The 26,498-nt window shown below is 43.1% G+C and overlaps 1 protein-coding gene across 2 annotated transcripts in view; it reads left to right on the top strand.

The window, feature by feature from the left end:
- Positions 1-26,498, top strand: part of LOC140188034 (GRAM domain-containing protein 2A-like) — a 118,947-nt gene that overhangs the window by 22,018 nt on the left and 70,431 nt on the right. Inside the window, exon 1 of one of the 2 annotated variants that reach the window (XM_072243936.1) lies at positions 12,149-12,233. The exons of the other annotated variant lie outside the window; for it this stretch is intronic. Coding sequence (XP_072100037.1) covers positions 12,223-12,233 — 11 coding nt within the window. The 5' untranslated portion in view covers positions 12,149-12,222. Of the gene's footprint in view, positions 1-12,148; positions 12,234-26,498 lie in introns of those variants that run through there. 2 annotated transcript variants of the gene reach the window in all.

Here is a 26,498-nt window from a genome sequence, read left to right as displayed (position 1 = left end):
TGCAGCATGGGCAACTGCTGGTCTTCCATACAACCTTGCCCAGGCCTATGCCCTGGAAACCTTCCAAAGCGCAAATCCATGGTCTCATAAGACTAACGGATGCCTATATAAAAATGCACAAAGAAAGGGGAAAATTAGTGAGGTAGTGTTCAATAATTCATTGTCCATTCGGGAATCTGATGGCAGAGGGGAAGATGCTGTTCCTGTGTACTCAGGCTCCCCTATCTCTTGGTGGGAGCAATGAGAAGAGAGTACGTCCTGGGTGGTGGAGGTACTTAACAATGGGTACTGCCTTTTTTTGAGGCTTTGCCATTTAGAGATGCTCTCAGTGCTGGTGAGGCTAGTGGCCACGTTGGAGCTGGCTGAGTTTACAACTTTCTGCAGCCTTTTCCATTGCTGTGCAGTGGCCCCTCGGAAAAAGCTGCGAAGGTTGTAAATTCAGCCAGCTCCATCATGTCTTTAATGTGAGATTTTTTTTGTTTGAATGACATGCATTCTCTCTACCCCTTGTGTAATATGAATGAAAGTGTAAATCCTATTCTATTTTGTGATTTTTACATTTGCATTCAACAAGAAGTTGTGTTTTTTGATGTTGTGTTCATAAGTGGTATCTTGCTGATCAGAATATAATGGGTTAGTCCCATTAGGACTAACCATGGCTTTTCACTGCTAAACTGGTCAAAAAATTTCCCTTGGGAAAATGCCACCCTTACTAAGATTATGAGGAACTCACATGAGATGCTGGAGGAACTCAGCAGGTCAGGCAGCATCTATGGAAAGGGATGGAGAAGTCGACATTTGGGGCTGAGATCAGTAAATTCATCATAGTCCTGATGAAGGGTCTTGGCGCAAAACATCGACTGTTTATTCCTTTCCATAGATGGTGTATGTCCTGCTGAATTCCTCCAGCATTTTATTGTGTGTTGCTCTGCAAATGTAGGAAATCTGGAATCTCTTGTGTTTATAAATCTTTAATGTTGCTGTTGGTATTGTCTGTTTAAGCAACATTTTCTCCTTCCTAAGACTACAGATTGTTTCCCTTCCATTGCCTTAACAAAACTGTATCAGGAACATTTGTGTAATCATGTCTTAGTTCAGTGTGTAGGTTAAGTCATACGTAAGCAGGTGCCACACATGAAAACTTCCTGATGGATCACTTTCCCTTAGTGGGTGTCAGAGTGATGTAACAGGCAGTTCTGCCTTGTAGCTCTGGTGACTCCTGTCCAATCCTGTGCATACTTGGCTCGGTTCCCTCTAGCGACTTGTGGAATTTTGTACATTCTCCTGAATGCATAGGCTTCCCTCGGCTCCTGTGGTTCCGTCCCACATTGCACAGACATGCTGTTGGTAGGATCACTGTGCACTTGCTTCCAGTGTACGGAGGCAGCAGGAGAATCTCGATGGGCATCTGAGAGAGAGGGGAATTGCAAGGAAATAAGTGGGAAAGCAAGACTGATGGGATTGCTCTTGGGTACAGGGAGCCTTGGGCCCCTCCCCACCCCCCACCAGTTCACCACGTTAGGCTCCTGAGCCAGCGTGGATAAATTCACTCACTTTGACACTTGATCTGATTTCACAACCCCTATCCACTCACTTTCAAAGACTCTACAACTCGTCTTCTCAATATTATTTAAATGTTGAGTTGCACAATTTGTTATCTTTTGCCCATTGGTTGTTTGTTAGTCTTTGTTTACTGCATAGTTTTTCATAAATTCTATTTTATTTTTCTGTAAATGCTTGTGACAGGTAGCGTGTGGTGACATGTACATAGTTTGATAAGTTGCGATGCACTTAACACTTAACACGAGCAGCCTGTGTAATTGAAGCATACACACATTGCTTCCGTCCACTTGCAAGGCAGGCAGCTAACGTAATGGCAGTGGAGACACAAGTTCAATGTTCAGTTGTCGTTCAACCATACACGTCTACAACTAAATGAAACATTGACCGTAGACACTACAATTTGGATAGGCGCAGGTCGATGGGAGTAAACAGTTTTAACTGGTTCAGTACAGACTGGACGGGTCAAAGGACCTGTTTTTGTGCTTTATTTTTCTATGGCCCTGTTAAAATGATTGACTGTCATCATTGGACTTAAATTTCAAGGACAGATGTTTTTCCAAACCTTTTATCAGGACTGGAAAGGAAGGAGGAAGAATTCAGAAAATGGAAGTAGGGAAGGAGTACAGGTTGATAGGTGGTGGGTGTGACCAGGTGAAAGGGGAAGGTGGGTGGGAGGGGGCACGAGGGATGATGTCAGAACCTGTGAGGGGATTGGTAGAAGAGTTAAGTGGCTGAAACCTGGTTTGTTTTTTTTTAAAGAGGAGGGATTGAACAATCTTCTGTTTATAATGCTTTAATATTAAATATTTCCTTTTCATCAAGTTTATCATCTCGTATTTGGCAATTCCTATTGGGAAATTGCATTCTGAATAGAGTGTGTTTGTCATCTCCTCATTTAATATGATCACTTCTGCCAGAACATCTGGAGAGTTAACCTTTCTAGTTAATCCTCCACTAGAGACCTTGCTTCCTTTTCTATCTCTACTTCCCTTTGGGATTTCTGTGAATTACACAGTTTGTCACATTATGTGCCACTGGTAGATACGTGCCCACTCATGTAACCCGTCTGCAAGCACCTTCCATCCTACTTGTAGCTTGCTTTCCTACCTACTCTGTGTCATTAGCAAATATAGCAATGATGCCAAGACGCTTACTTAAATTATAGAAGAGTGAGACCCCAGCCCTGATCCCTATGGCGTACCACTTGTTACAGGGTTCAGGAACCGTTATTAATCTTCAGCCATCAGGCTCTTGAACCAAAGGGGATAACTTCACTCAACTTCACTCGCAACAACACTGAACTGTTCCCGCAACCTGTTGACTCACTGTCAAGGACTCTATCTCATGTTCTCGATATTTATTGCTTTTTTATTATTACTTTTTTTTATATTTGCACAGTTTGTTGTCTTTTGCACATTGGTTGTTTGTCCATCTTGTATGTGTTTTTTTTTATTGCTTCTGTTTGTATTTGTTGTGAATTGCCTGCAAGAAAATGGATTGTATATGGTGATATATGTACTTTCATAATAAAAATGTTTTGAAGAAAAAGAATCTCAGGGTGATTATAAGGTGACATATATGTATTGTGATAATTTTACTTTGAACTTTTGAATTTCAGTTGCCAACGTAAAATGTCCCATTTTTATCCATGTAAACGTACTACATTCCACACTGTTACTTTTCACTACCACTATGTGGCATCTTCTATCTTCTTGGTTCCATCACCGCTACTGGGGCATAGACCACCAACCGCAGCTCGCCAGAATCCTCTGTCCTGGGTCGTAGGTTGATCGTCCCTGTGGCTTCTACATTCACCACGCAACTTAATACATCCATGCAACGATCCTTCCTCTCTCAGGACGGAGGTCTTTAGAGCCTCCATTGGTGTTTCTGGCTTTTTATGGGTTGGGGTCGCTAGCCCTGTGTCCAACTCACCTCCTTTTGCAGCCTGGCTTGGGACCATTCATGTCTTCTCTAGGCATGCTATAATCTTTCAGTTTCTTGTTATCCATAGTGTTTCTACTTCAAACACTATTACATTTTGCAAATATAATTACCTTTTCATGATACCAAATTGACTTCTCCTAATTGCCTGGATTTTTGCTTTGACAGCTGGCTAAGCTGGGAGAGGGATTTGACCAGCTGTCAGGCACCTGCATTGGTTTCTGTTGATGGGCTTGTTCTGACTTTGCTGTAACGGGATTTGTGCAAGAAAAGCCTTTACCCTGTGATTAGTCATGGCTTAATCTATCGAATTTCCCTTGTCTGAACTGTACAACTGCAAGTGCAGAATGCGGCCAAGATGCTGTTGACCGGAAATTCCTCCACTTGTTTTAGTGTTTTTTTTTCCTAAGCGGCGTTGGACTCGTCTGAAACCTTTAGATGACTATTAAGCTTGGTTTTGACTGAAAGAAGAAGCTGTTATCAAGTGTCATTTGAGACGATGAGAAACTAACCGCCTCCCCCGTCTGGCATCAACAATCACTTGGGTCACATTTCTTCCCCATTCTGATATTTGGTCTTGACCATGTCTGCAAGCTTTTATGCATTGAATTTCTGCCACAGGATTGGCTGGTTAGATATTTGCATTAGCGAGCAGGTGTATAAGTGTACATAATAAAGTGGCCATTGACTGTATCTCTTTACACCCCCTCACCATCTGAGACTCAGCCAACATCATGTCAAATTCCAGGATTTCAGTTTCCTACAATCATTCCACAGTCAAAGTCACTTAGATCTCATTTCTTCCCCATTCTGATATTTGGTGTGAACAACAACTGAACCTCTTGACCATGTCGCCATGCTTGTGTGCATTGAGTTGCTGCCACCTGATTGGCTGATTAGATATTTACATTAACGAGTAGATGTGCAGGTGTACCAAGTAAAGTGGCTATCGGGTATATGTTCACTCTCCACATGAGACATTTGCCATTTAGTAAAAAGTTCGAGAATTTCACGTGTTGCCTTGTAGACCAGCAATGTGGCAGTACAAAATGACGAATTGAACTGTTTATTATTTGAGCTGTTTAAGATGCTTCTTGGACAAAATAGATGGCAGCAGTTTCTTGGCGCTGCTGTACAGCTCGAGTGACCCAGTTTGGTTCTGACCACAATTGTTGTCTGTGGTATATTTGCACACTCTCCCTGAGGTGGTTTGGCTTTCCTTTCGCTGACCTGGTTTTCTGCTGTGTTCTAATGACGTCGGTACTAATTGCCCCAAAAGTAGGTAGATATCAGTGGATTCGGAGAATTGAAGTGCTTGCGGACCAAAATAGGTTCCGAGCAATTTGGATTGGTGGGTATGTTCAAAGAGTCGGGGAAAGCGCAGTGGGCTGAACAAATGCATGTAACACCATCTCTAAATCCAGAAGGCATATAAAACCTTTGTGGTTACACAAAATTTCTGTTTCAGATGATTTTACACATTGCATTCGTTCAATTCAAAGTTCAATGTAAATTTTATTATCAAAGTACGTAAATGTCACCATATACAACCCTGAGATTCATTTTCTTGCAGGCATTCACAGAACAAAAAAACTATAGGATCAATTAAAGATTACACACAAAGACAAACATCCAATGTGCAAAAGACAGACTGTACAAATACACTTAATAATAAATAACACTGAGAACATGAGTTGTAGCGTCCTTGAAAATGAGTCTACAGGTTGTGGAACACACAAAAAATGCTGGAGGAACACAGCAGGCCAGGCAGTATCTATGGAAAAAAGTACAGTCGACGCTTCGGTCCGAGATCCTTCGGTAGGTTGTGGAATCAGTTCGCTGTTGAGGTGAGTGAAGTTATCCACTCCGGTTCAGGAGCCTGATGGTTGTACTTTTCCTGAACTTGGTGGTGTGGGACCTAAGGCTATGACCCAGTGGTGCTTTTATAATAAAAATAAATATGAATGCTGTGTGTTTCCAAATATCTAGCAAAGCTAGTCAGTGGAAGTACAGCGTGCACACGTTTGGTCTATAAGACGGTTGAGGGTTTAGGGAACGGAAAGGAAGGTGATGAGGCCAAAGGTCAGATCGGATTAGCCAATGACAGATCAGGCTTGAGAGCCATCTGGTATACTCCTCAACTTTTTGTCTTTACGCTCAGTGACCACTTTACTAAATACCTCTGCACCTAATAAAGTGGCCACTGAGTGTACGTCTGTGGTCTTCTGCTGCTGTAGCCCATCCTCTTCAAGGTTCGACGTGTTGTGCATTCAGAGATGCTCTTCTGCACACCTCTGTTGTAACATGTGGTTACGCGAGTCGCTGTTGCCTTCCTGTCAGCTTGAACCAATCTGGTCATTCTCCCGAACTTCTCATTAACAAGGCATTTTCGCCAACCGAATTGCCACTTGATTTTTTTTGGTTTGTTTTTCACACCATTCACTCTCAACTTTAGGGACCATTGTGCATGAAAATCCCTGAAGATCAGTTACAGGGATCACATTTCTTCCCCATTCTGATATTTGGTCTTGACCATGTCTGCATGCTTTTGTGCATTGAGTTGCTGCCCCATTATTGGCTGATTAGATATTTGCATTAATGAGCAGGTATACAGGTGTACATAGTTACATGAGCACTGAGTGTAGATTGTTATGAATAAGGATTGATTTTTTTTAGTATTAAGTCATCTAATAACAGCTGTTCTATTTGAACAGTGTTCTATTCTTGGAGTTGGACTCTGACCACCACAAAATAATGAGACATAGCTTTTGTTAGTGATATATGATTTAAGTCCAGTTTGACTGTTCTGGAGCAAGGCCTTTGGACCTCAGTTTAAACTAAAAATTCCCAGCCTTTGGGAAACGAGGAATAAAAAATTAAAAGTGCAATTGTCACGGTATTGAGTGAGGAAGAAGCATAAGGCATACGCTAATGACGCTATATTTAGTTTTGGAAAAAAATCTGAAGTTGCTTTGCTAAGAAAGATGGTTTGTGGTGAGTGAGGCCTACTGAGCAGCACTGAGAACGTCTGCAGTTTTGTATAGCCAGATACAGACGGGATTGTTAACACAGTGACAACGTTTGACAGACTGGGGAAGATAGCCTGTTCAGAGGAATATAAATGCAGAACCTGGGCTGCTTTCTCACAGGAGCAGAATTAGGCCATTTGGCCTGTCGAGTCTGTTGCGCCATTCCATCGTGGCTGATTTGTTTTTCCTCTGAACCTCTTTCTCTTGGCTTCTTCCCTTAACCTTTTACACCCTGACTAAGCAAGACCTGCTAACCTCCGCTTTTGATATGTGGCATTGAGTTCCACAGATTCACTACCCTCTGAATGAAGAAATCCCTCCTCATCTCTATTCTATAGGTTCACCCCTCTATTCTGAGGTGGTTCCTTCTGGTCCTAGACTCCCCCACTATAGGAAACAACCTCTTCACATCCACTCTGTCCAGGCCTTTCAATATTCAATAGGTTTCAATGAGATCTCTGCGCCTTATTCCTCTGAACTCCAGCAAGTGCAAGCTTGGAGCTATCAAATGCTCCTTGTGAATTAATTTCCCTTCCTGAAATCATTCTTGTGAACCACCTCTGGACCCTCTCCAAAGCCAGCACGTCTTTTTGATCAGGGCCCAAAACTGCTCAGAATACTCTAGATGCGGTCTGAACCAGTTTTATTAAAAATCATTTTATTTTAACTGAGATGTTTTACTAAGAAAACAGCAAGACTTCAGAAAGAGAAAACAATGCAATTAAAAGAGTGGTGGGGGGGGGGAACAGTAGCATAGCAATTAACATAATGCCTTGCACCCCCAGGAATTGGAAGATCAGGGTTCAATTCCTGCCACTGTCTGTAAGGAGGTTGGATTTTATATGTTTTGCCTGTGACCGCATGTGTTTCCACCGAGTGCTCTGGTTTCCTCCCAAAGTCCAAAGAAGGGCTAGCTGTGGGCATGCTATGTTGTCGCCAGAAACATGGCAGCATTTGGGACGTCCTCAAACTGTGTCAGCCATTGACACATCCTACATGTCACATATATGTTGATGTGCATCTGACAAATAAACCAAATCGATCTATTTAGGTCAGGAAGCACGTATAGGAGAAATGGTTAATGTTTCAGGTTGATATCCTTTAGCTGAATAGTGAAAGCATTCACCCCTTTCAATTTTTTTTTCGATTTGAGGAATATTTACAACTGATTATTATAGGAAAAGCCATCAGTAAATATGATTCCTCTCTTTTATAAGTAACCAGATCATGGGATGTGGGTATGCTATGCTTTTGCCTGTTCTCAGAGAAGATGGTGGTGTGTTTCCTTGTGAATGGAAGATGATTGTCTGTGTAGTGGTTTGATGCGACCCAGTGGCTTTTAGTCAGCCGAGGTCAGATGGGACCTGTGTTGGTGTGGAATCATAATTATGTTTAGCCCAGTCACATGCCGGTGATAATAAACCTGATTCTGATTCAGTCTGGATAAGGGCAGTTAATTGTTTTCAGCGATGAACCAGTTGGTTAGCAATAAGCATCATTTGTGAAATAATGTCATTATCTTCCTACCAGGCGATCTGCACTGCAGATTAGTGGCCTTGATGTCAAACACTTAAAATTTTGAGAGGAAATTTTTGTTTTTTTTAGTTTTCTAGCATCCATTTTCTTAACTTAAGTTGAATGAGCTGGGAAATCTGTGCTTCAGGTTGTTCCATCATTATCTCATAACATGCCAGAATCAGATTTGTCATCACGGACTTGTACGAAATATGTAGTTTTGCGATAGCACTGCAAAGGCATAAAATTACCATAAATCATAAAACTAGATCGTGCAGTGCAAAAAGGAATAACGCAGGTCAGGCAGCATCTATGGAAGTGAATAAACAGTTGACATTTTGAACTGAAACCCTTCTTTAGGACTGGAAAGGAAGGGGGAAGACACCAGAATAAAAGGGTGAGGGGAGGGGAATGAGGGTAACTAGGTGATAGGTGAAGCCAGGTCAGGAAGGGAAAGGTAAAGGACTGGAGAGGAAGGAATCAGATAGGAGAGGAGACTGGAAGGAGGAGACGACCCGGGGAGGTGATAGGCAGGTGAGAAGAGGTAAAAGTCCAGAGTGGGTAATTGAGGGGAAGGGGGAGAGAAATATTTTTACCGGAAGGAAAAATGGGTATTGCTCCTCCACCCTAAAAGGAGGCCTCATCTTGGCACAAGAGGAAGCCACAAGCTGATTTGTCGGAATGGGAATTGGTATTAAAATGTTTGGCCACTGGGAAGTTCCGTTTGTGGCGGCTGGAGCAGAGGTGCCTGACAAAGTGGCTGGGAATGCTGGTGAGGAGGGTAGCCGAGGCTCCGCTTCTTTTTCCACCCCTCCCCCCACCCCCTGGCAGCAGCCTTGCCGCTCCCTGCAGGGGCTGAGGAAGGGACTTCTGCTGCACCTCCTCAGGAATAATGAGGTGGTGTTCACGGGGTATTAAGGAATCCAATGGCGAAAGGGAAGTTGTTCCTGAATATTTGAATGTGATTCTTTGGCTGTTGTACATCGTTCTCCATGGTGGTAGCAAGAAGAGGGCATGTGCTGGAAGGTGAGGCGTTCTTGGTGATGGGTGCGGCCTTCTTGAAGATGCCCTTGATGGTGGAAAGGGTTGTGCCTGTGGTGGGACTGGCTTAGTCTATGACCCTCTGACAATTCTGAGCACTGGAGTCTCCATGCTGGGGAGTGATGTAACCAGTCAGAATGCTCTGCACTGTAAATCGATATAAATCATGAAGGAATGCCAGTGGTCTTCCTCGCTGGGAAAACTCCAGCACACCACCTTCATGGTTTCTATAGATGTATGGATCTCAACAAAATTCTCTGCGTCTACCTTCTCCAACTCCTAACTTGGTTGGCCGCTGGCATGCCTTCTTCATGAGAGCATCAATGTGCTAGTTCTAGGAGAGAGATGATGGATTGTTTCCTTGTCCTGCTCAACACTTCCCTCATTTTAACAAAGTTCAACGCAAATTTATTATCAAAGTACACATTATGTACAACCCTGGGATTAATTTTCTTGCAGGCATGCACAGTAAGTCCATGAGACGCAATAAAATCAATGGAAGACCGCACTCAACAGGACAAACAACCAATGTGTGAAAGACAAAAAACTGTGCAAATACAGAAAATAAAATAATAAAGAAATCAATATTAAAGATTCCTTGAAAATCAGTCCATAGATTGTGGGAACAGTTCAGTGATAGGGTGAGTGAAGTTATCTGGTTCAAGGGCCTGTTGGTTGCAAGATAATAACTGTTCCTGAACACCTTTTATTAGCATTTGGAAATGTAAAGTCTAAAATATCACATGCTTATCTCTGTCCCACAGCACAGAATTGATTCATGCTGCCACGTATCCCTTCATATTTGTAACTGTCTGATATCAACAGTCAGTTTAAATGTTGAATATGAGAAAGTACATAATTAAAACTTTAAAAAAAACTGTAATTATATTTACTGTTCCATTGGCTGTATATTCAAATGAAAAAAGTATTTTCTGTCCTTAATTTCAGTGTCTTTACTAAAGGAGGATCCTTTTACTCATGATATTGTGCTGGCCCAGAATACTGTACGACGATGTCCCTTCTGAACAGAGATGAGGAGGAATTTCTTTAGCCAGAAGGTGGTGAATGTGTGGAATTTGGTTATTTAAAGTGGAGGTTGATAGGTTCTTGATTAGTAGGAGTGTCAAACGTTACGGGGAGAGGGCAGGAGGATGGGGTTGGGAGGGAAAATAAATCAGCCAGTATCAAATAGCAGAGCAGATTTGATGAGCTACAGGGCCCAATTGTGCTCCTTTGACCTCGGAGGTTAAACTGTCCATAAGACAATCTAACCCTTCTTCCCCACATACCCCTCAACTTTTCTTTCATCCATGTGGCTATTTAAGTTTTTAAGTTCTTTTAAATGCCCCTAGTGTATCTGCCAGTGATGTGCCTGTACTGCCATCCTGGCATCGTGTTCCAGGCACCTATCACTCTCTGCCTATGTAAAAACAAAACTTGCCTCTGATGTTCCCTGATTCGTTCTTCCAAACGCCTTAAAGTTATGCCCCTTCCATATTGGCCATTTCTGCCCTGGGGGTAAAGACTCTGGCTTCCCACTCGATCTATGCCACAATTCTGATGTCTTATTCATTACGGTTCAGTTTCTATTGATAAATTGGGTCCTCATTACAGGAAGGACGTGGAAAGTTTAGAGAGGGTGTTGAGAAGGTTTGCAGGAAGGGTGTAGAGCATGCCTTATGAGGATGGGTTGAGTGAGCTAGTGTTTTTCTCTTTGGAGTGAAGGCGGATGCAAGGTGACTTGATAGAGGGGTACAAGATGATACGAGGCATTGGACAACCACCTCTCAATGTCAGAAAGACCAAGAAGTTAATTATTGACTTAAGGAGGAGGAAATTGGAGGTCTATGAGCCAGACCTCATTGGGGGATCAGAGGTGGAGAGAGTCAGCAACTTTAAATTCCTCGGTGTTATCATTTCACGGGATCTGTCCTGATCCCAGCACGTAAGTACAATGACGTAGACAGCATGACATCTGAAACTTCGACGAACTTCTATAGATGTGTGGTGGAGGCCGGTTGCATCAATGCCCTTGACTGGAAAATCCCTCAGAAAGTAATGGATGTGACCAGTTAAAGCCCTCCCCACCTTTGAGCACATCTAGATGGAATGATGTCACAAGAAAGGAGCATCCATCATCAGGGACCCCCAACACACAGGCCATACTCTCTTCTCACTTCTACCAGGTACAAAAGCCTCAGGTCTCACACCACGAGGTTTGGGAACAGTTATTACCTCTCAGCCATCAGGCTCTTGAACCGGAGGGGATAACTTAACTCACCACATCACTGAGCTGTTCCCACAACTTACGGACTCACTTTTAAGGACTCTACAGCTCATATTTTTGATATTTATTCATTATTAATATTTTTTTGAAGTTTTTTCCAATTGGTTGTTGTCTGCCCTGTTGGGTGCCATCTTTCATTGATTCTGTTGTGTTTGTATTTACTGTGTATGCCTGCAATAAAACAAATCTCAGTAGTACATGGTGACATATATGTACTTTGATAATAAAATTACTTTGAGTGGACAGACAGACATTTTCCAGGTGGAAATAGCTAATACAATGGGCCATGATTTTAAAGATATTTGGAGGAAAGGATAGGAGGGGATGTTGAAGGTAGATTTTTTTTGTTTATACAGTGAGTGGTAGGTAAGTGGACTGCCCTGCCGGTGGGTGGGGGTGGGTGGTAGATGTAGTTCCATCAGGGGCATTTCAGAGACTCTTAGAGAAGCACGCGGATGAAAAACAAATGGAGGGCTGTGTGGGAGGGGATGGTTTGAGTAGTTTAAAGGGTTGGCACAGCATTGTGGGCTGAAAGGCCTGTGCTGTTCTGTGGTGGTCTCTTTGTGATGTAGTACAGAGACAGTCTAGCGTTAGTAAGAAGTTGTGAGATCCATGATGTAATGATCACTGAGTATTTGACCTTGGAGTGAGCCTCTTGGCGGATTGCTTTTACTGATCATTGGACTGTTTTCAATTGCTGAGATAAGATTCGACTTTTGAGCTTCTGTGCAATTTGATAACAGTAAAACTGTTCTGCGCCTCCCAAACACACAGTCAGCGCTCATTTGGTGTGCTGTACACTCCTAAGCAAGTCCCTGATCTTGGTTCCTTGGAGAAGAATACATGGCAGAAAGGTAAGATTGGTTGGTTAGACTTGTGTATATACAAGTTGTAAGGGGCTAGTTTGAAAGCAACGAGTCCTCGTCAGTCAGAGCACTGAATATAAGGTTAAGAAGGAACTGTAAGACATCGGTGAGGCTGCACTTACCATTTTGCGCACTCCCTGTTAGAGGAACGGATGATATTTTCCCTATAACATGCTATGGACATTTCCTGTAACAGATGGGCAGTGCGACAGCGCAGTGGTTAGCGCAACGCTTTACAGTGCCGCTGATTGGGGATTGGGTGTCATTCTCCACTGCTGTCTGTAAGGAGTTTGGACATTTCCTGTGGCTGTGTGGGTTTCTTGGATTTACTGAGTATGCTCGTAGTAAGACGAATCTCAGGGTTGTATTTGGTGACATATGTGTACTTGTACTTTAAAATTTGAACTTGAGGGGCCTGAGTTACAAGGAAATGTTGCTCAGAATAGGACTGTATTCCCTGGAGATCGAGGGGGTGATCTGATGATGCTGACAAGATCACGAGGGGTGTGAGCGCAATCTTTTTCCCAGGGAAGCGGTGCTAAAAACAAGAGGGCAGGGGCTCAAGATCAGAGGTGAAAGATCAGAGGCATTGGGGAGGCCCCTGTCACATTCCTTCCTCTCCAGCCCTTTAACTTTCCCACCCACCTGACTTCACCTATCACCTTCTAGCTATCCCCCTTCCCCTCCTCCCTCCCAAAACTTTTTTTCCTGGTATCTTCCCCCTTCCTTTCCAATCCTGAAGACGAGTCTCAGCCTGAAATGTCAACTCTTTATTCAGTTCCATAAATGCTGCCTGACCTGCTGAGTTCCTTCAGTGCTGTGTGTGTGTGTGTGTGTGCACGTACACACTAGTAAGTGAGGTAATTTGACCAGACAGACGTGATCTCTTACACTCTTTAAATGCCCCCTCTTCCCACCCCTCAGATCTTCTATAGAATGCATTTCTTGGCAGAATTGTTGCAATGTTTCATTGGTGCTGGTAATTTGGACTCTAATATACTAAGAAAAGTGATATACAACAAAGATTTGATTATCCATTGCCTTTGATTACATTATTTCAAAGTTCAATGACCATGTACGATCATGAGATTCATTTTCTTGCCGGCATTCACAGCAAATGAAAGGAACACAATCAAGTTAATGGGGAAAAAAAACACACACAACAAAGGCGTACCAATGTTCAAAAGACAAACTGTACAAATATAAGAAGGGGGAAAAGAAACTAAATGACAATAAATAAGCAATAAGTATAGAGAGCGTGAGATGAAGAGTCCTTGAAAGTGAGTCCATCAGTGTGGGATCAGTTCAGTGATGGGGTGAGTGAAGTTATCCCCTCTGGTTTAAGAGCCTGATATTTGAGGGGTAATTACTGTTCCTGAACCTGGTGACATAGGTCCCAAGACTCCTGTACTACCTTCCTGTTGGCAGCAGTGAGAAGAGAGCATGGCCTGGATTGATGGGGTTCTTGATGAGGGATGCTTCTTTCCTGCGACAGGACTCCATGTAGATGTAGTCAGTGGTGGGGAGGGCTTTACTGGTGATGGACTGGACATGTACACTAGTTTTTATTGGTTTTTCCATTCAGGGGCATTGTTGTTTCCATACCAGACTGTGATGCAACCAGGCAATATACTCTCCACCACAGTCTACAGAAGCCAGTTGTCCAGTTTTGAACTTGCAGTATCTTGTTCATCTTCAACTGTAGTCGTGCTTTAGAATTTCTCCCACACTTGCCCTCTGTTCCAAGTTGTTTACAGTTTAGTAAGTCATTGCTTTAAAATTAGATGCTTGTAATCCTTTGAAGGTAACTGGTTCAAAGTTCACATTTATTTCAGCGTACTGCCTGATGCCTCTAATTTAACTGTTGCATCCTGTGGATTTCGTAATTCTGAAACAACTTCAGCAGTCTATTTTCAAACATTTTGCAATACAAATTGTTATCCTTGGTATAAGAGGAAAAGTTAGTGGATTGATCCCTTAAATATACACTTTGGCCACTTTATAGCTACCTCCTGTACCTAATAAAGTGGCCACTGAGGGCATGTTCATGGTCTTCTGCTGCTGTAGCCCATCCACTTCAAGTTTCGATGTGTTGTGTGTTCAGAGATGGTTTTCTCCACCTCACTGTTGTAACATGTGGCTATTTGAGTTACTGTCGCTTTCCTGTCAGTTTAAACCAGTCAGGCCATTCTCCTCTGACCTCTCTCATTAACAAGGCATTTTCACCTACAAAACTGATGCTCACTAGATGTTTTGTCTATTTTTTTTGCAACATCCTCTGTAAACTTTAGAGATTGGGCTTGAAAGTCCCAGGAGATCAGCAGTCTCTGAGATACTCAAACCACCCTGTCTGGCACCAATAATCATTCCATGATCAAAGTCACTCAGATCAATTTCGTCCCCTTTCTGATATTTGGTCTGAACAACTGAACCTCTTGACCATGTCTGCATGCTTTTATGCATTGAGTTACTGTCACATGATTGGCTGATTAGATATTTGCATTAACAAGCAGGTGTTCAGGTGTACCTAGTAAAGTGGATCTAATAAAGTCCCACCATGTGATTCACAAGTATTGTCCCTAGGTAAGACAGGCATGGTTTTACTTTGAAGGTAACTCAACTTGGACTGTCTACACGTCACAGAATGTGTTTTATCTTCAGTACTTCACAGGTAGCAGAATTTGTACCTCCATTCCCACCTTCAAAAGGCGATGCCTCAGTAAGGCCACACCTCACCCAGGTCATGCCTTGTTCTTATTGCTACCATCAGGGACGAGGTACAGGAGCCTGAAGGCGTGCACTCAACGACTTAGGAACAGCATGTTCCCCTCCACTGTCAGATTTCCGAATGGACAGTGAACCCATGAACATTACCTCAATATTTTGTTCTGCTTTCTTTTTGCACTACACATTTAGCTTTTTAAAATATATTTCTGATTGTAATTTAGTTTTTTTAAGTGTTATCTATTGCACTGTGCTACTACAGAAAAACAACAAATTTCATGACGTATGTCAGTGATATTAAACCTGATTCTGATTGTTGGGTACTCTACCTTGATAAAAGCCTTCAAGAAGCAGATTGGAATTGGTTTACTATTGTCACCTACCAATGCACAGTGAAACGCTTCTCTTCTATACTGCTCATACAGATGGGATCATTACACAGTACATTCAGATAGTAAAACAATAACAGAAGGCAGATTAAAGTGTGATGGATGCAGAGAAGTAAGGTGCAAGATCACAACGAGGTAAATCGAGACTCAGTTCATCTTGTTGTACTAGGGAGCTGTTCAATAGTCTTGGTGCAACGGGAAAGAAGCTGTCATTGAGCCTAGTGGTACATGTTTTCAGACCTTTGTGTCTTCTGCCTGATTGCGTGGAGAAGAGAATATCTGGGGTGGCTGGGGTCTTTGATTATGTTGGCTGCTTTACTGAGACAGTGAGAACTATAGACAATGTATGGCTGCCCCATTCCCATTCTGATATGTCTATCCACGGCCTCCTCTACTGTAAAGATGAAGCCACACTCAGGTTGGAGAAACAACACCTTATATTCCGACTGGGTAGCCTCCAGCCTGATGGCATGAGCATTGACTTCTCTAACTTCCGCTAATGCCCCACCTCCCCCTCGTACCCCATCCGTTATTTATTTATATACACACATTCCCCCTCCCCCTCCCCCTCCCCCTCCCCCTCCCCCTCCCCCTCCCCCTCCCCCTCCCCCTCCCCCTCCCCCTCCCCCTCCCCCTCCCCCTCCCCCTCCCCCCTCTCCTTTTTTTCCCTCTGTCCCTCTGACTATACCCCTTGCCCATCCTTTGGGTTTCCCCCCCTCCCCCTTTCCCTTCTCCCTGGGCCTCCTGTCCCATGATCCTCTCATATCCCCTTTGCCAATCACCTGTCCAGCTCTCGGCTCCATCCCTCCCCCTCCTGTCATCTCCTATCATTTTGGATCTCCCCCTCCCCCTCCCACTTTCAAATCTCTTACTATCTCTTCTTTCAGTTAATCCTGACGAAGGGTCTCGGCCCGAAACGTCGACTGTACCTCTTCCTAAAGATGCTGCCTGGCCTGCTGCGTTCACCAGCAACTCTGTGTGTTGTTTGTATAAACAATGTATGTTTGGGAGGCTGGTGTCCATGATATGTCCACAATTCTCTGCAGTTTCTTTCAGTCATGGGCAGAACATTGATTTCTCTAACTTCCGGTAACTTCTTCCCTTTCTCCCTCTCTTTTTTCCAGTCCCAATTCTGGATCCCCTCTTACCCCTTCTCACCTGCCTATCTCCCCCAGCCCCCATCCCCTCCTTCCCTTTTTTCCCATGGTCCTCACTCCTCACCTATTGGATCTCTCCACCTTCAGCCCTTTACCTTTTCCACCTATTATCTCCCAGTTTCTTTACTTTATCACCCACCCACCTACCTTCCCCCTCACCTGACTTCACCCATTACCTTGTGCTCCTTTCCCTCACCCCCCCCCCCCCATCTCCCTGCAAACCTTCTTGTTCTGGCTTCTTCCTCCTTTCTTTCCAGGCCCGATGAAGGGCCTCAGCCTGACACGTTGACTGTTTTTTTCCCTCCGTGGACGCGGCCTGACCTGCTGAGTTCCTCCAGCATGTTGCGTGCGTTACTTTTGTTAATATAACATTCGTTTTACTGTATTCATTAACTCACATCTTCCAGGTAAACTTCATTTATGAAAACACGGCAATTAATGCATATTTTATCAAGGTTGGGCCACCATGGTATGCGGTGAGCATATTTGGTATTTTGCACCACTTGCATGTTGCTGAACCTGATTTTTTTTCTTGTTGGGAAAAAATAATTTTCATTTTCCTCTTATCTGTAATAATCATCTAGCATGATCTGGTACAGCTGTTTTGTGTAGGTAAACCACAGTGTATCATTATTGCTGTTGTAATTATAGTAACCTGATTTTAAAACTTTCTCTGAACACTAATAGTTACAGTTCACCGTGGCATAACACTTTACGGTACCAGTGACCTGAGTTCAATTCCTGCCACTGCCTGTAAGAGGTTTGTTCGTTCACCTGTGACTGTGTGGGTTTACTCTGGGTGCTCCCACAGTCCAACGATGTACTGGACGGTAGGTTAATTGGTCATTTAAACTGTCCCGTGATTAGGCCAGGGTTAAATTGGGGGATTGCTGGGTGTCGTAGCTCAAAGGACCAGAAGGGCCCATTCCACACTGTATCTCAATAAATTTTGAGCAGACAGTGCTGACAAATTGAAATATTAACGAATTACAATGTCATTAGGTGCTCTAGTTGAAACTGCCTTGCATGAACTAGCTCTGTGACAAAGTGCATCATCTACATGTGCATTTCCCCAACAAACCTCGAGCAGCCCGCTGGTAAAGCACTCAACGAAGCCCTCGATAATCGGCTGTCATTTTCATTTAAGTATTTATTTTAAACTGGAGGTAGTGCAGTCGCTCGTCGATATGGTGTCCTGAGGGGTTATCCCCTTAAGGGAGAATGCCTGTGTGTGACTTCGTTTAGTGCAAGGAGCCTGATGCACGAGCAGCCACCGCATGGTCCTTGACAGATCGGGTCAGGGTCCAGTGACGTGGACTGCAAGGTGACCGGGAACCCTTCACTGCCATTGTGATGTGTCCGTCATCATCTGCCAGCTCCATCATTGAGCTCTTGGTTGGATCAAAATCAGGGTCTTTTGTCTGAAACCTCCAATCTGTCCTCGCTGACCTGGCCAGAAGCTCAGCTTCAAGTGGTGTCGTTCCTGGATCTCAGGAACTCGCCAGCCTCTCCACCATGCCAAGGTGATGACCCTCTGAAAAGTATTCTAAAACTAATAAACTTGTGGCTGCTTAAATTTCACAGACTCCAAACGTGGAGGATACTTTGGCTATTGCGCTTGTTTTGGGACTTTGATGGATTCAGATTCATTAATGTGTTTATCACTTGCACAGCGAAACGCGTTGTTTGTGTTAACAGACAAGGATGTGCTGAGGCAACCCGTAAAGTGCTGCCACACATCCCAGCGCTGTCAATAGGTCGGTGTCTTGCTCCCTTTCCCTCAGTCCTCCAGTTCTCCTTTGAGTGTTGTTATTCAGGAAAGCCTTCACTACAGGTTCAGTGTATTTCAGATCACATTTACTATTTTAAGCAAGAGGCTATTTTAAACATTTCAAATGAGTTAAGTTGTCATGTCCAGTGATGAGTGACCTTTTTGCCACAGGGAATACTTATCATCTCAAACACCCCCAACAGACCTGTTAAATTCTCATCTTCCATTCCCCAATCCAGCTCCCATCTCACCTCTTCTCTTCTCCTTATTTACCCGTCTCCTCCTTCTCTTTCTCCATGGTCTGCTGTCTATTAGATTCCTCCTTTAGCTCGTTGCCTCTTCTACCTATCATCCTCTCTTCCTCCACCCACCTACCTTCCCCTCCCATGGCTTCACCATTGCTTTGTTTTGTAACTCCTAAACATTGAACTAATTCAAAGGGAACCGAGAGTCGAGAGGTGTGAGACCATGAGACACAGGAGCAGAATTGGGCCACCTGGCCCATCAAGTCTGCTCTGCCATAAAAATCATGGCTGATCCTTTTTTTTTTTTGTATCTCCTCCTCAATCCCAGTTCCTGGTCTTCTCCCTGTCATCTTTGCTGCTATGTCCAATCAAGAACCTATTAACCTCTGCCCTAAATACACCCAACGACCTGGCCTCCACAGCGGCATGTGTCAACAAATTCCACGAATTCACCACCCTTTTGGCTAAAGAAATTTCTCCACATCTGTTTTGAAAGGGCGTCCTTCTATCCTGAGTCTGTTTGTTTTTTATTCTAAGTGGGGCGTGCACGTATCACGTGCTAGCATGATGACTTATGCATTTCGTGTATTTAAACACAAAAACCTGTAGTGAATTATTTAAACAATGCTTAATCTGCACCATATTTACAAGATGACTCAAATATTTCTGAAATATTAAATACACAACACCTATCACCTTCTAGCCTGTAACCCTTCCACTCCCTGCACTTTATCTTGGCATCTTTCCCTTATCAGTCCTGATGTTCGCCTGAAATGTTGACTGTTTAATCCCCGAGACTTGAAACATCAACTGTTTATTCCCCTCCATGGATGCTGCCTGACCTGCTGAGTTCTTCCAGCATTTTCCATGTGTTGCTCTGGATCTCCAGTATCTGCAGAATCTCCTGTTTAATATGAGCAGCTCCAAATGCTTTGTTTTGAGCTATATCAGTCTCTGACAACCAAAAACTCCTCATTTGTAGTAAATCACTTTTGTGTCCCCTTTAAAAGGTAGAGCTGTGAACTGAGGAAGCCATCAACATCAGCAAAAACTAAAATTGCGTTTCTTCATGGTCCTTGTTTTTATGTTCTGTCTGGCTCTGTCTAAACAACTTTCTCAATATATCCTACCATCTTTTTAATCTTTGGGTGTCACATCTGCTGACTCTATGCGTGTCTCACTCAGCAAATGAACCTTCAGACTGAACAGTCACTTGTGAATTCCATATTTGGCTGATGCTTTCTGGATTAGGCAAACTCTTGTCTGCGTGTGAAAATGAATCCCAGGCTTGTGCATGGTGACATATGTGTACTTTGATAATAAATTTACTTTGAACTTTTTGAAACTTGGTAACAGGACAGAGTTTCTATTAAATGGATTTTTTTTTCCAGCCTAATAAGGCACAGGTGTACATGTAAGCAACTTTTAAGTGTGTGAGCACAACACACACAAAATGTTGGAGGAACTCAGCAGATCGGGCAGCATCTATGGAGAGAAATAAACAGTTAATGTTTCAGGCCAAGACCCTTCTTTGGGACTGGAAAGGAAAGGAAAAGATGCTAGAATGAGAAGATAGGAGGGGAAGGAGGACAAGCTAGAAATAACGTGGACATGTTAATATAGAAACACTTACCACTTTCTATGAATAGTTCCCTATTATTACTTTCTCCTTAATACCTTCATCCATTTGAAGTGTTTCTAAACTGCTTCCTTTTTCTAGAGCCCTTTCCTCTTCTACTTGTTATCTCCCAGCTTCTTACTTCATCTCCCCCCCCCACCCCACCAGCTGATACTCCTCCACTCCCCCAACCTTAAACTGTCTTCTGTTCCCTTCCTTTCCAGTCTTGATGAAGGGTCTCAGCCGGAAGTGGCGACTCTGAATTCTTTTCCTACAAACTGCCTGAGCTGAGTTCCTCCAGCATTTTGTGTCTCTCTCTCCCCCGCCACCTCTCCCCCGCCACCTCTCTCCCCCGCCACCTCTCTCCCCCCCACCTCTCTCCCCCCCACACCACCTCTCTCTCCCCCCCCCCCGCCACCAGATATCTTGTGCCTCTAACATAAACCAGTATTACCTAAATCTTTAAGTACATAGAGATGTTGGTAGAGAAACATTTGGCACTGTCTGATCACAATGACTTCAGTTCTCTATGAATACCTCCGTTATTCCTTTTTCTAACACTTCCATCCATTGAGAGTGTTTCTGCCTTAACTGCCAACATTGAGAGTAATTTTTGTAACATCAGAGCCTGTGCGTTCTTCACTGCTTCTGTAAGCAGCAGCCTCACAGCTCCAGAGACCAGCGTTGGAACCCAACCTGGGGCACTCGCTGTAGAGTTTGCACGTTTACCCCGTTGCCTCCCACATTCTAATCCCTTCCTCTGGACAAGTACGTGGATGGGAAAAGTTAAGGGCCAAGCAATGTCCTTGGTATATTTTAAGAACATTTTGCCTTGTGTGGAGTTGACCTATCAGTGTTTAGTCCTTTCTCTAGTGTTATTAATTTTTAGCTTCTTTTTGATCAGCTTAAGACAACTTGGTCAGTATAGGTAAATTGAGCAGAAGGGCCTGTTTGTGGGCTGTACAACTCTGTGAACTGTGTATTTAATCTTCTTTAATGATATTGAATAAACTCTAATTAGTCCCATCTAATTCTTTCACAACATTAAATAGTTGAATCCTATCCACTTGGATATTACTCTTAAGTGAATATACCTATAGACAAACTTGCATTTCTTCTATGGTAGCAACCTCATAAATCTGTACTGCCTTTAAAACCTTCCCATTTATCCCAACTGCAATTCCTTTAGTGTAGGGCATTAGTTCATCATTACTAGTTTATTGTTTTTTTTTACGTCTTTTAAAAGCTAGAATTGCTTCACACTTTTTTTTTTTAAAAACACCTATTGACTGTGCACTTCCCATTAATATTCTATAAATCTTTGCATCTTCCACAGAATCCAGATCAGTTTTTGGTATATATTTTTAAAATCATTCTGCCTTGTGTGGAGTTGACCTATCAATTTTTAGTCCACTCTCCAATGTTGTTATTAATTTCTAACCTGCTTCTGATCAGCTTAAGAGCCACTATCCCTCTTTTACTGATTATCATTCGTAAAGATTTTGATTTTCAAAGGGATGTTTGAAATGGAAAGGTTTTGATTGGATATGAAGGAAGTGTATTTAGTGAGAATAGCACACAGGATATCCAACTTTAGTCATATTCTGTAGGGAACAGGACTTTCCCACCACAGAGGACATCTTCAAAAGATGATTCCTCAAGAAGGCAGCATCGGTCATCAAGGACCTTTGGCATCTAGGGCATTCTCTCTTCTTGTTGCTACCGTCAGAGAGGAGGTACAGGAGTCTGAAGATGCACACTGGACATTTTAGAACCAGCGTCTTCTGCTCCACCATCAGATTTTCTGATTGGTCAATGAATCATGAATGCTACTTCACTATTCCTCTTATTATTTTAATGGTAATTTTTAATGTATCGCACTGTACTTTGGGTGACAGGGTGGAGATGTGTCTCTACTAAAGGAGGCCTAAGGCACTCCTTCCCTCCACTAGCCTGCAAGTCACCCTCGAGCAAGGTGTAGCATCCACTTAGCCCCCCCCTGATCAGGGTCACGTGAAGCCCTGGGTGGGAGCAGGTGATGGATGGTCGTATGAGCAGCTGGTGCATATCACAAGTCCTGGTTGTGTGACCACTGACGCCAGGCAGACACTCTCTGAAGAGTATTGATAATGGCTGGGGTCACCCGCCTTGGAAAGACACTGCCCAGAAGAAGGCAATGGCAAGTCACTCCTGTAGGAAAAATTTACCAAGAGCAATCATGGTCATGAGGTCATGATTGCTTCCATCATATGACTCAGAACATGAAGATGCACTGTACTGTTGCCACAGATTTCAAAACATATGTCAGTAATAATAAGTCTGGTTCTCTTAGGGGATATTGGATAACGTAGGAGGTGTTACTACAATACCTTGGGCTTTGATTCTCTTAGCAGCAGAAGAGTCTAGGAGAACACGGAATACATTTATCTTCCCAAACATTGTGGCAGGTGTGGTGGAGAGCAAGTCCACACTCGTGCTGGGGTAAAATGCATTGAGAACAACTTGGTGTAGAGTTCAGTCGTCATATGAACTGGCAAGATAATGTCCCACTCTTTCGTGATTTCTAAGCCAGCAAGATAATTTGGAAATTCTATTCTCATCTTGGGTGACGTGTGAAGTTGAAGTCATCGCATTGGCTGCTGTTTGAAATCTACATCTGATACCTGGCCTAGATGAACGGAGTCTGGATGTACGTAGATGGTAGACCAAAATGTGTCAATTCCTGCCCACGATATGGTTATACTGTGCTCTCCCTCCCATGTTATTACTGGTGTTTACAAAAATGATGGGACTATTTTATTTTTTTAATATTTTCTGTTTGTTGTCTTTCGCACTCTGGTTAAATTCCCAAGATGGTGTGGTTGTTCATTAATTCTGTTTCTGGATTTATTGAGTATTCCAACAAGAAAATGAAGCTTAGGGTTGTCTATAGTGACATACATGTACTTTGATCATAACTTTTTACTTTGAACTACTGTTGTATGTTTCAGCTGTGTATAAAACTCAATTGCAGAATCATAGACTCATGTGGTTTCAAAACAGATTTAGCACACTACTAGTAATTGGACCTGTGAAATATAATAATGGACTAATGCATTTCGTCACACGTATTTTAAGTTGTGAGCAATTAGTCAGTCTTACGAAACAAACTTGATATTACTCATGCATTGGGTAAGGTTGCATCAATGAAGGCTCAGTTCAATCTGATTCCCAGCACGTCACATTGTACCCGAAGATAAACAATCTCAGCAATATCTGGGATAAACCAAGCATCTCAGTTAACCATAAGACATAGAGTCAGAGAGAAATACAGAACAGAAACAGGCCCTTCAGCTCATCAAGTCCATGTTGAAAGTATTTAAATTGCCCACTCCCATTGACCTGCACTGGGACCATAGCCCTCCATACCCCTACTATCCATGTACCTATCCAAACTTTTCTTAAAGGTTGAAATTGAGCTTGCATGCAACACTTGTGCTGGCAGCTCGTTCCGCATTCTCACGACCCTCTGAGTGAAGAAGATTCCGCTCATGTTCCCCTTAAACTTTTCACCTTTCACCCTTAATCCATGACCTCCAGTCCTAGTCCCACCCAACCTTAGTGGAAAAAGCCTGCTTGCATTTACCCTATCTATACCCCTCATAATTTTGTATACCTCTATCAACTCTCCTCTCAATCTTCTACCTTCTAAAGAATGCAGTCCTAACCTATTTAAATTTTCCTTATAACTCAGGTCCTCCAGACCTGGCAACATCCTTGTAAATTTTCTCTGTACTCTTTCAGTCTTATTTACATCTCTCCTGTAAGTAGATGACTGGAACTGCACACGATACTCCAAATTAGGCCTCACCAACGTCTTGTACAATTTCAACTTAACATCACAACTCATGAACTCAATACTTTGATTTATGAAGGCCAGTGTGCCAAAAACTTTCTTTACAACCCTAACGACCTGTGACACCACTTTCAACGAATTATGAACCTGTATTCCCAGATCTCTTTGTTCTACCACACTCCTCAGTGCCCTACCGTTCACTGTGTAAGACCTACCTTGGTTCATTCTATCAAAGTGCATTTTTCTGCCTTTTTTCCCAGCTGATGCAGATCCTTCTGCAAGCCATGATAGCCTTCCTTGCTGTCCACTACACCCCCAGTTCTTATCCCTGCGGCACACCATTGGTTACAGGCCTCCAGTCAGAGAGACCACCGTCTACTATCACTCTCTGGCTTCTTCCACAAAGCCAATGCCTAATCCAACATACTACTCATCCTGAATACCGGGCGACTGAACTTCCTTGACCAGCCTTCCAAGCGGGACCTTGTCAAATGTCTTGCTAAAGTCCATGCAGACAACAGCCACTGCCTTGCCTTCATCCATATAGAAGAACCAGACCATTCGGCCCATTGAGTCTGTTCCACCATCCTATTGTGACTGATTTATTATCCCTCTCAACCCCATTCTCCTGCCTTCTCCCCGTAACCTTTGATGCCCTGACTAATCAAGAATCTATCAACCTCTGCTTTAAATATACCCAGTGATTTGGCCTCCAGTAACTGTCTGTGGCAATGAATTCCATAGAGTCGCCACCTCTGGCTAAAGAAATGCCTCCTGATCTCTGTTCTAAAGGGACATCCTTGGACTGGAGAGCACAGCCTCAGAATACTAGACTCCCCCTCTACAGGAAACATCCTCTTCATGTCCACTCTGGACCTTTCAAAGTAACAGATCAGAGAAATTGGTTCTTGATCAACAGGTTGCATTCAAAGAGAAAGAGGGTGTGTGTTCATAGCATTTTCCTAATCCTTACTCTTGGAAATGAAACTGAAAATGCTATTTAGTTGTTGAATGCATTTAAACTATTCATCTCACAGACATTTCAATGCCAGACCACGGGTTATGCTTTAGTGCACATCATTAAGATCAAAACAGTCTTCCAGAATGAGGTTGATGATTGTGCTGTTGTGTCAATAATTCAAAGACCTGTACTAATGATGCAAGTTTGCATCTTATGCCAAATGTAGTGTCTTGAATATGGTTTAATAATTGTGCTGTTTTAATTCAAAGGTGCAAACTAAACTTATTATTGAAGTATGTGCACCATATACATCCTTGGGATTCATTTCCTTGTAGAGACCTACAGGAAAATAAAGAGATTGGAATCGGGTTTAATACCACTGGCATATGTTGTGTACTTTGCCGTCTATTTGGCAGCAGTACATGCAACACACAACGATCAAAAAATAATGTGAATTACAGTAAGCATTTTCACATCAAATGGCCAAATGAAGTAGTGCAAAATCAGAAACAAAAGCAAAGTAGTGAGATCCACCCAGAAATCTGATAGCGGACGGGAAGGAGCTGTTTCTGAATCGCTGAGTGTGTGCCTTCAGGCTTCTGTACCTTGTTCCTGACGGGGGCAACGGGAACACGGCATGTCCTGGGTGATGAATCCGCGGGAAACCACGCACAACAAAGACCGATCAACATCCAATGTGCGAAAGAGGACAAACTGTGCAAATAATTTTTAAAAAAATAAACAAATAGTACAGAGAAGACGAGATGCAGATTCCCTGAAGGTGAGTCTACAGACTGCTGAGTCACTTCAGCGCTGAGGCAAGTGAAGCTGGTCCAGGAGCCCGATGGCTGCAGGGTGATCAGCTGCTCCCGAACCTTGTGGCGTGGGACCCAAGACCCTTGCACCTCCTGCCCGATAGTAGTAGCGAGGAGACAGAGAGAGGGGACTGCATTTACAACTGCTTAGCTTTTCTTTTTCTGTAATGAAACGTGACCTAGTTCATCACAATTCTGAACTGATTCCACACTCACTTTCAAAACTCAAAGTAAATTTATTGTCAAAGTACTTATGTGTCATCTGAGATTCATTTTCTTGCAGGAATTTCAATTCTAACATCTATAGTCACTTGCCTTAGTTCTCTCTCACAATTATGTGGAGGAGATGTATGTGCACTCTGACCACTTTATTAGGTACCCTAATATTTGTATATGTCCGTGGTCTTCTGTAGCCCGTCCACTTCAAGGTTTGATGTATTGCACATTCAGAGGTGTTGTTCTGCACACTACTGTAATTTGTGGCTAATTGAGTTACTGTCACCTTCCTGTCAGCTTGAACCAGTCTGGCCATTCTCTTCAGACCTTTTCAATTAACAAGGCATTTTCACCCACAGAACTGCTGTTCGCTGAATTTGTTTTTTTTTGTTTTTCACACCATTCTCTGTAAACTCTAGAGATCAGCAGTTTCTGAGATACTCAAACCACCCCATCTGACACCAACGATCATTCCACGGTCAAAGCTGCCTGGATCGCAGTTCTTCCCCATTCTGATATTCA

This window comes from Mobula birostris, chromosome 26 (genome assembly GCF_030028105.1).
Source record: "Mobula birostris isolate sMobBir1 chromosome 26, sMobBir1.hap1, whole genome shotgun sequence".
In the NCBI taxonomy this organism is placed as follows: domain Eukaryota; kingdom Metazoa; phylum Chordata; class Chondrichthyes; order Myliobatiformes; family Myliobatidae; genus Mobula; species Mobula birostris.
This window is presented reverse-complemented; position numbering and strand designations above follow the sequence as displayed.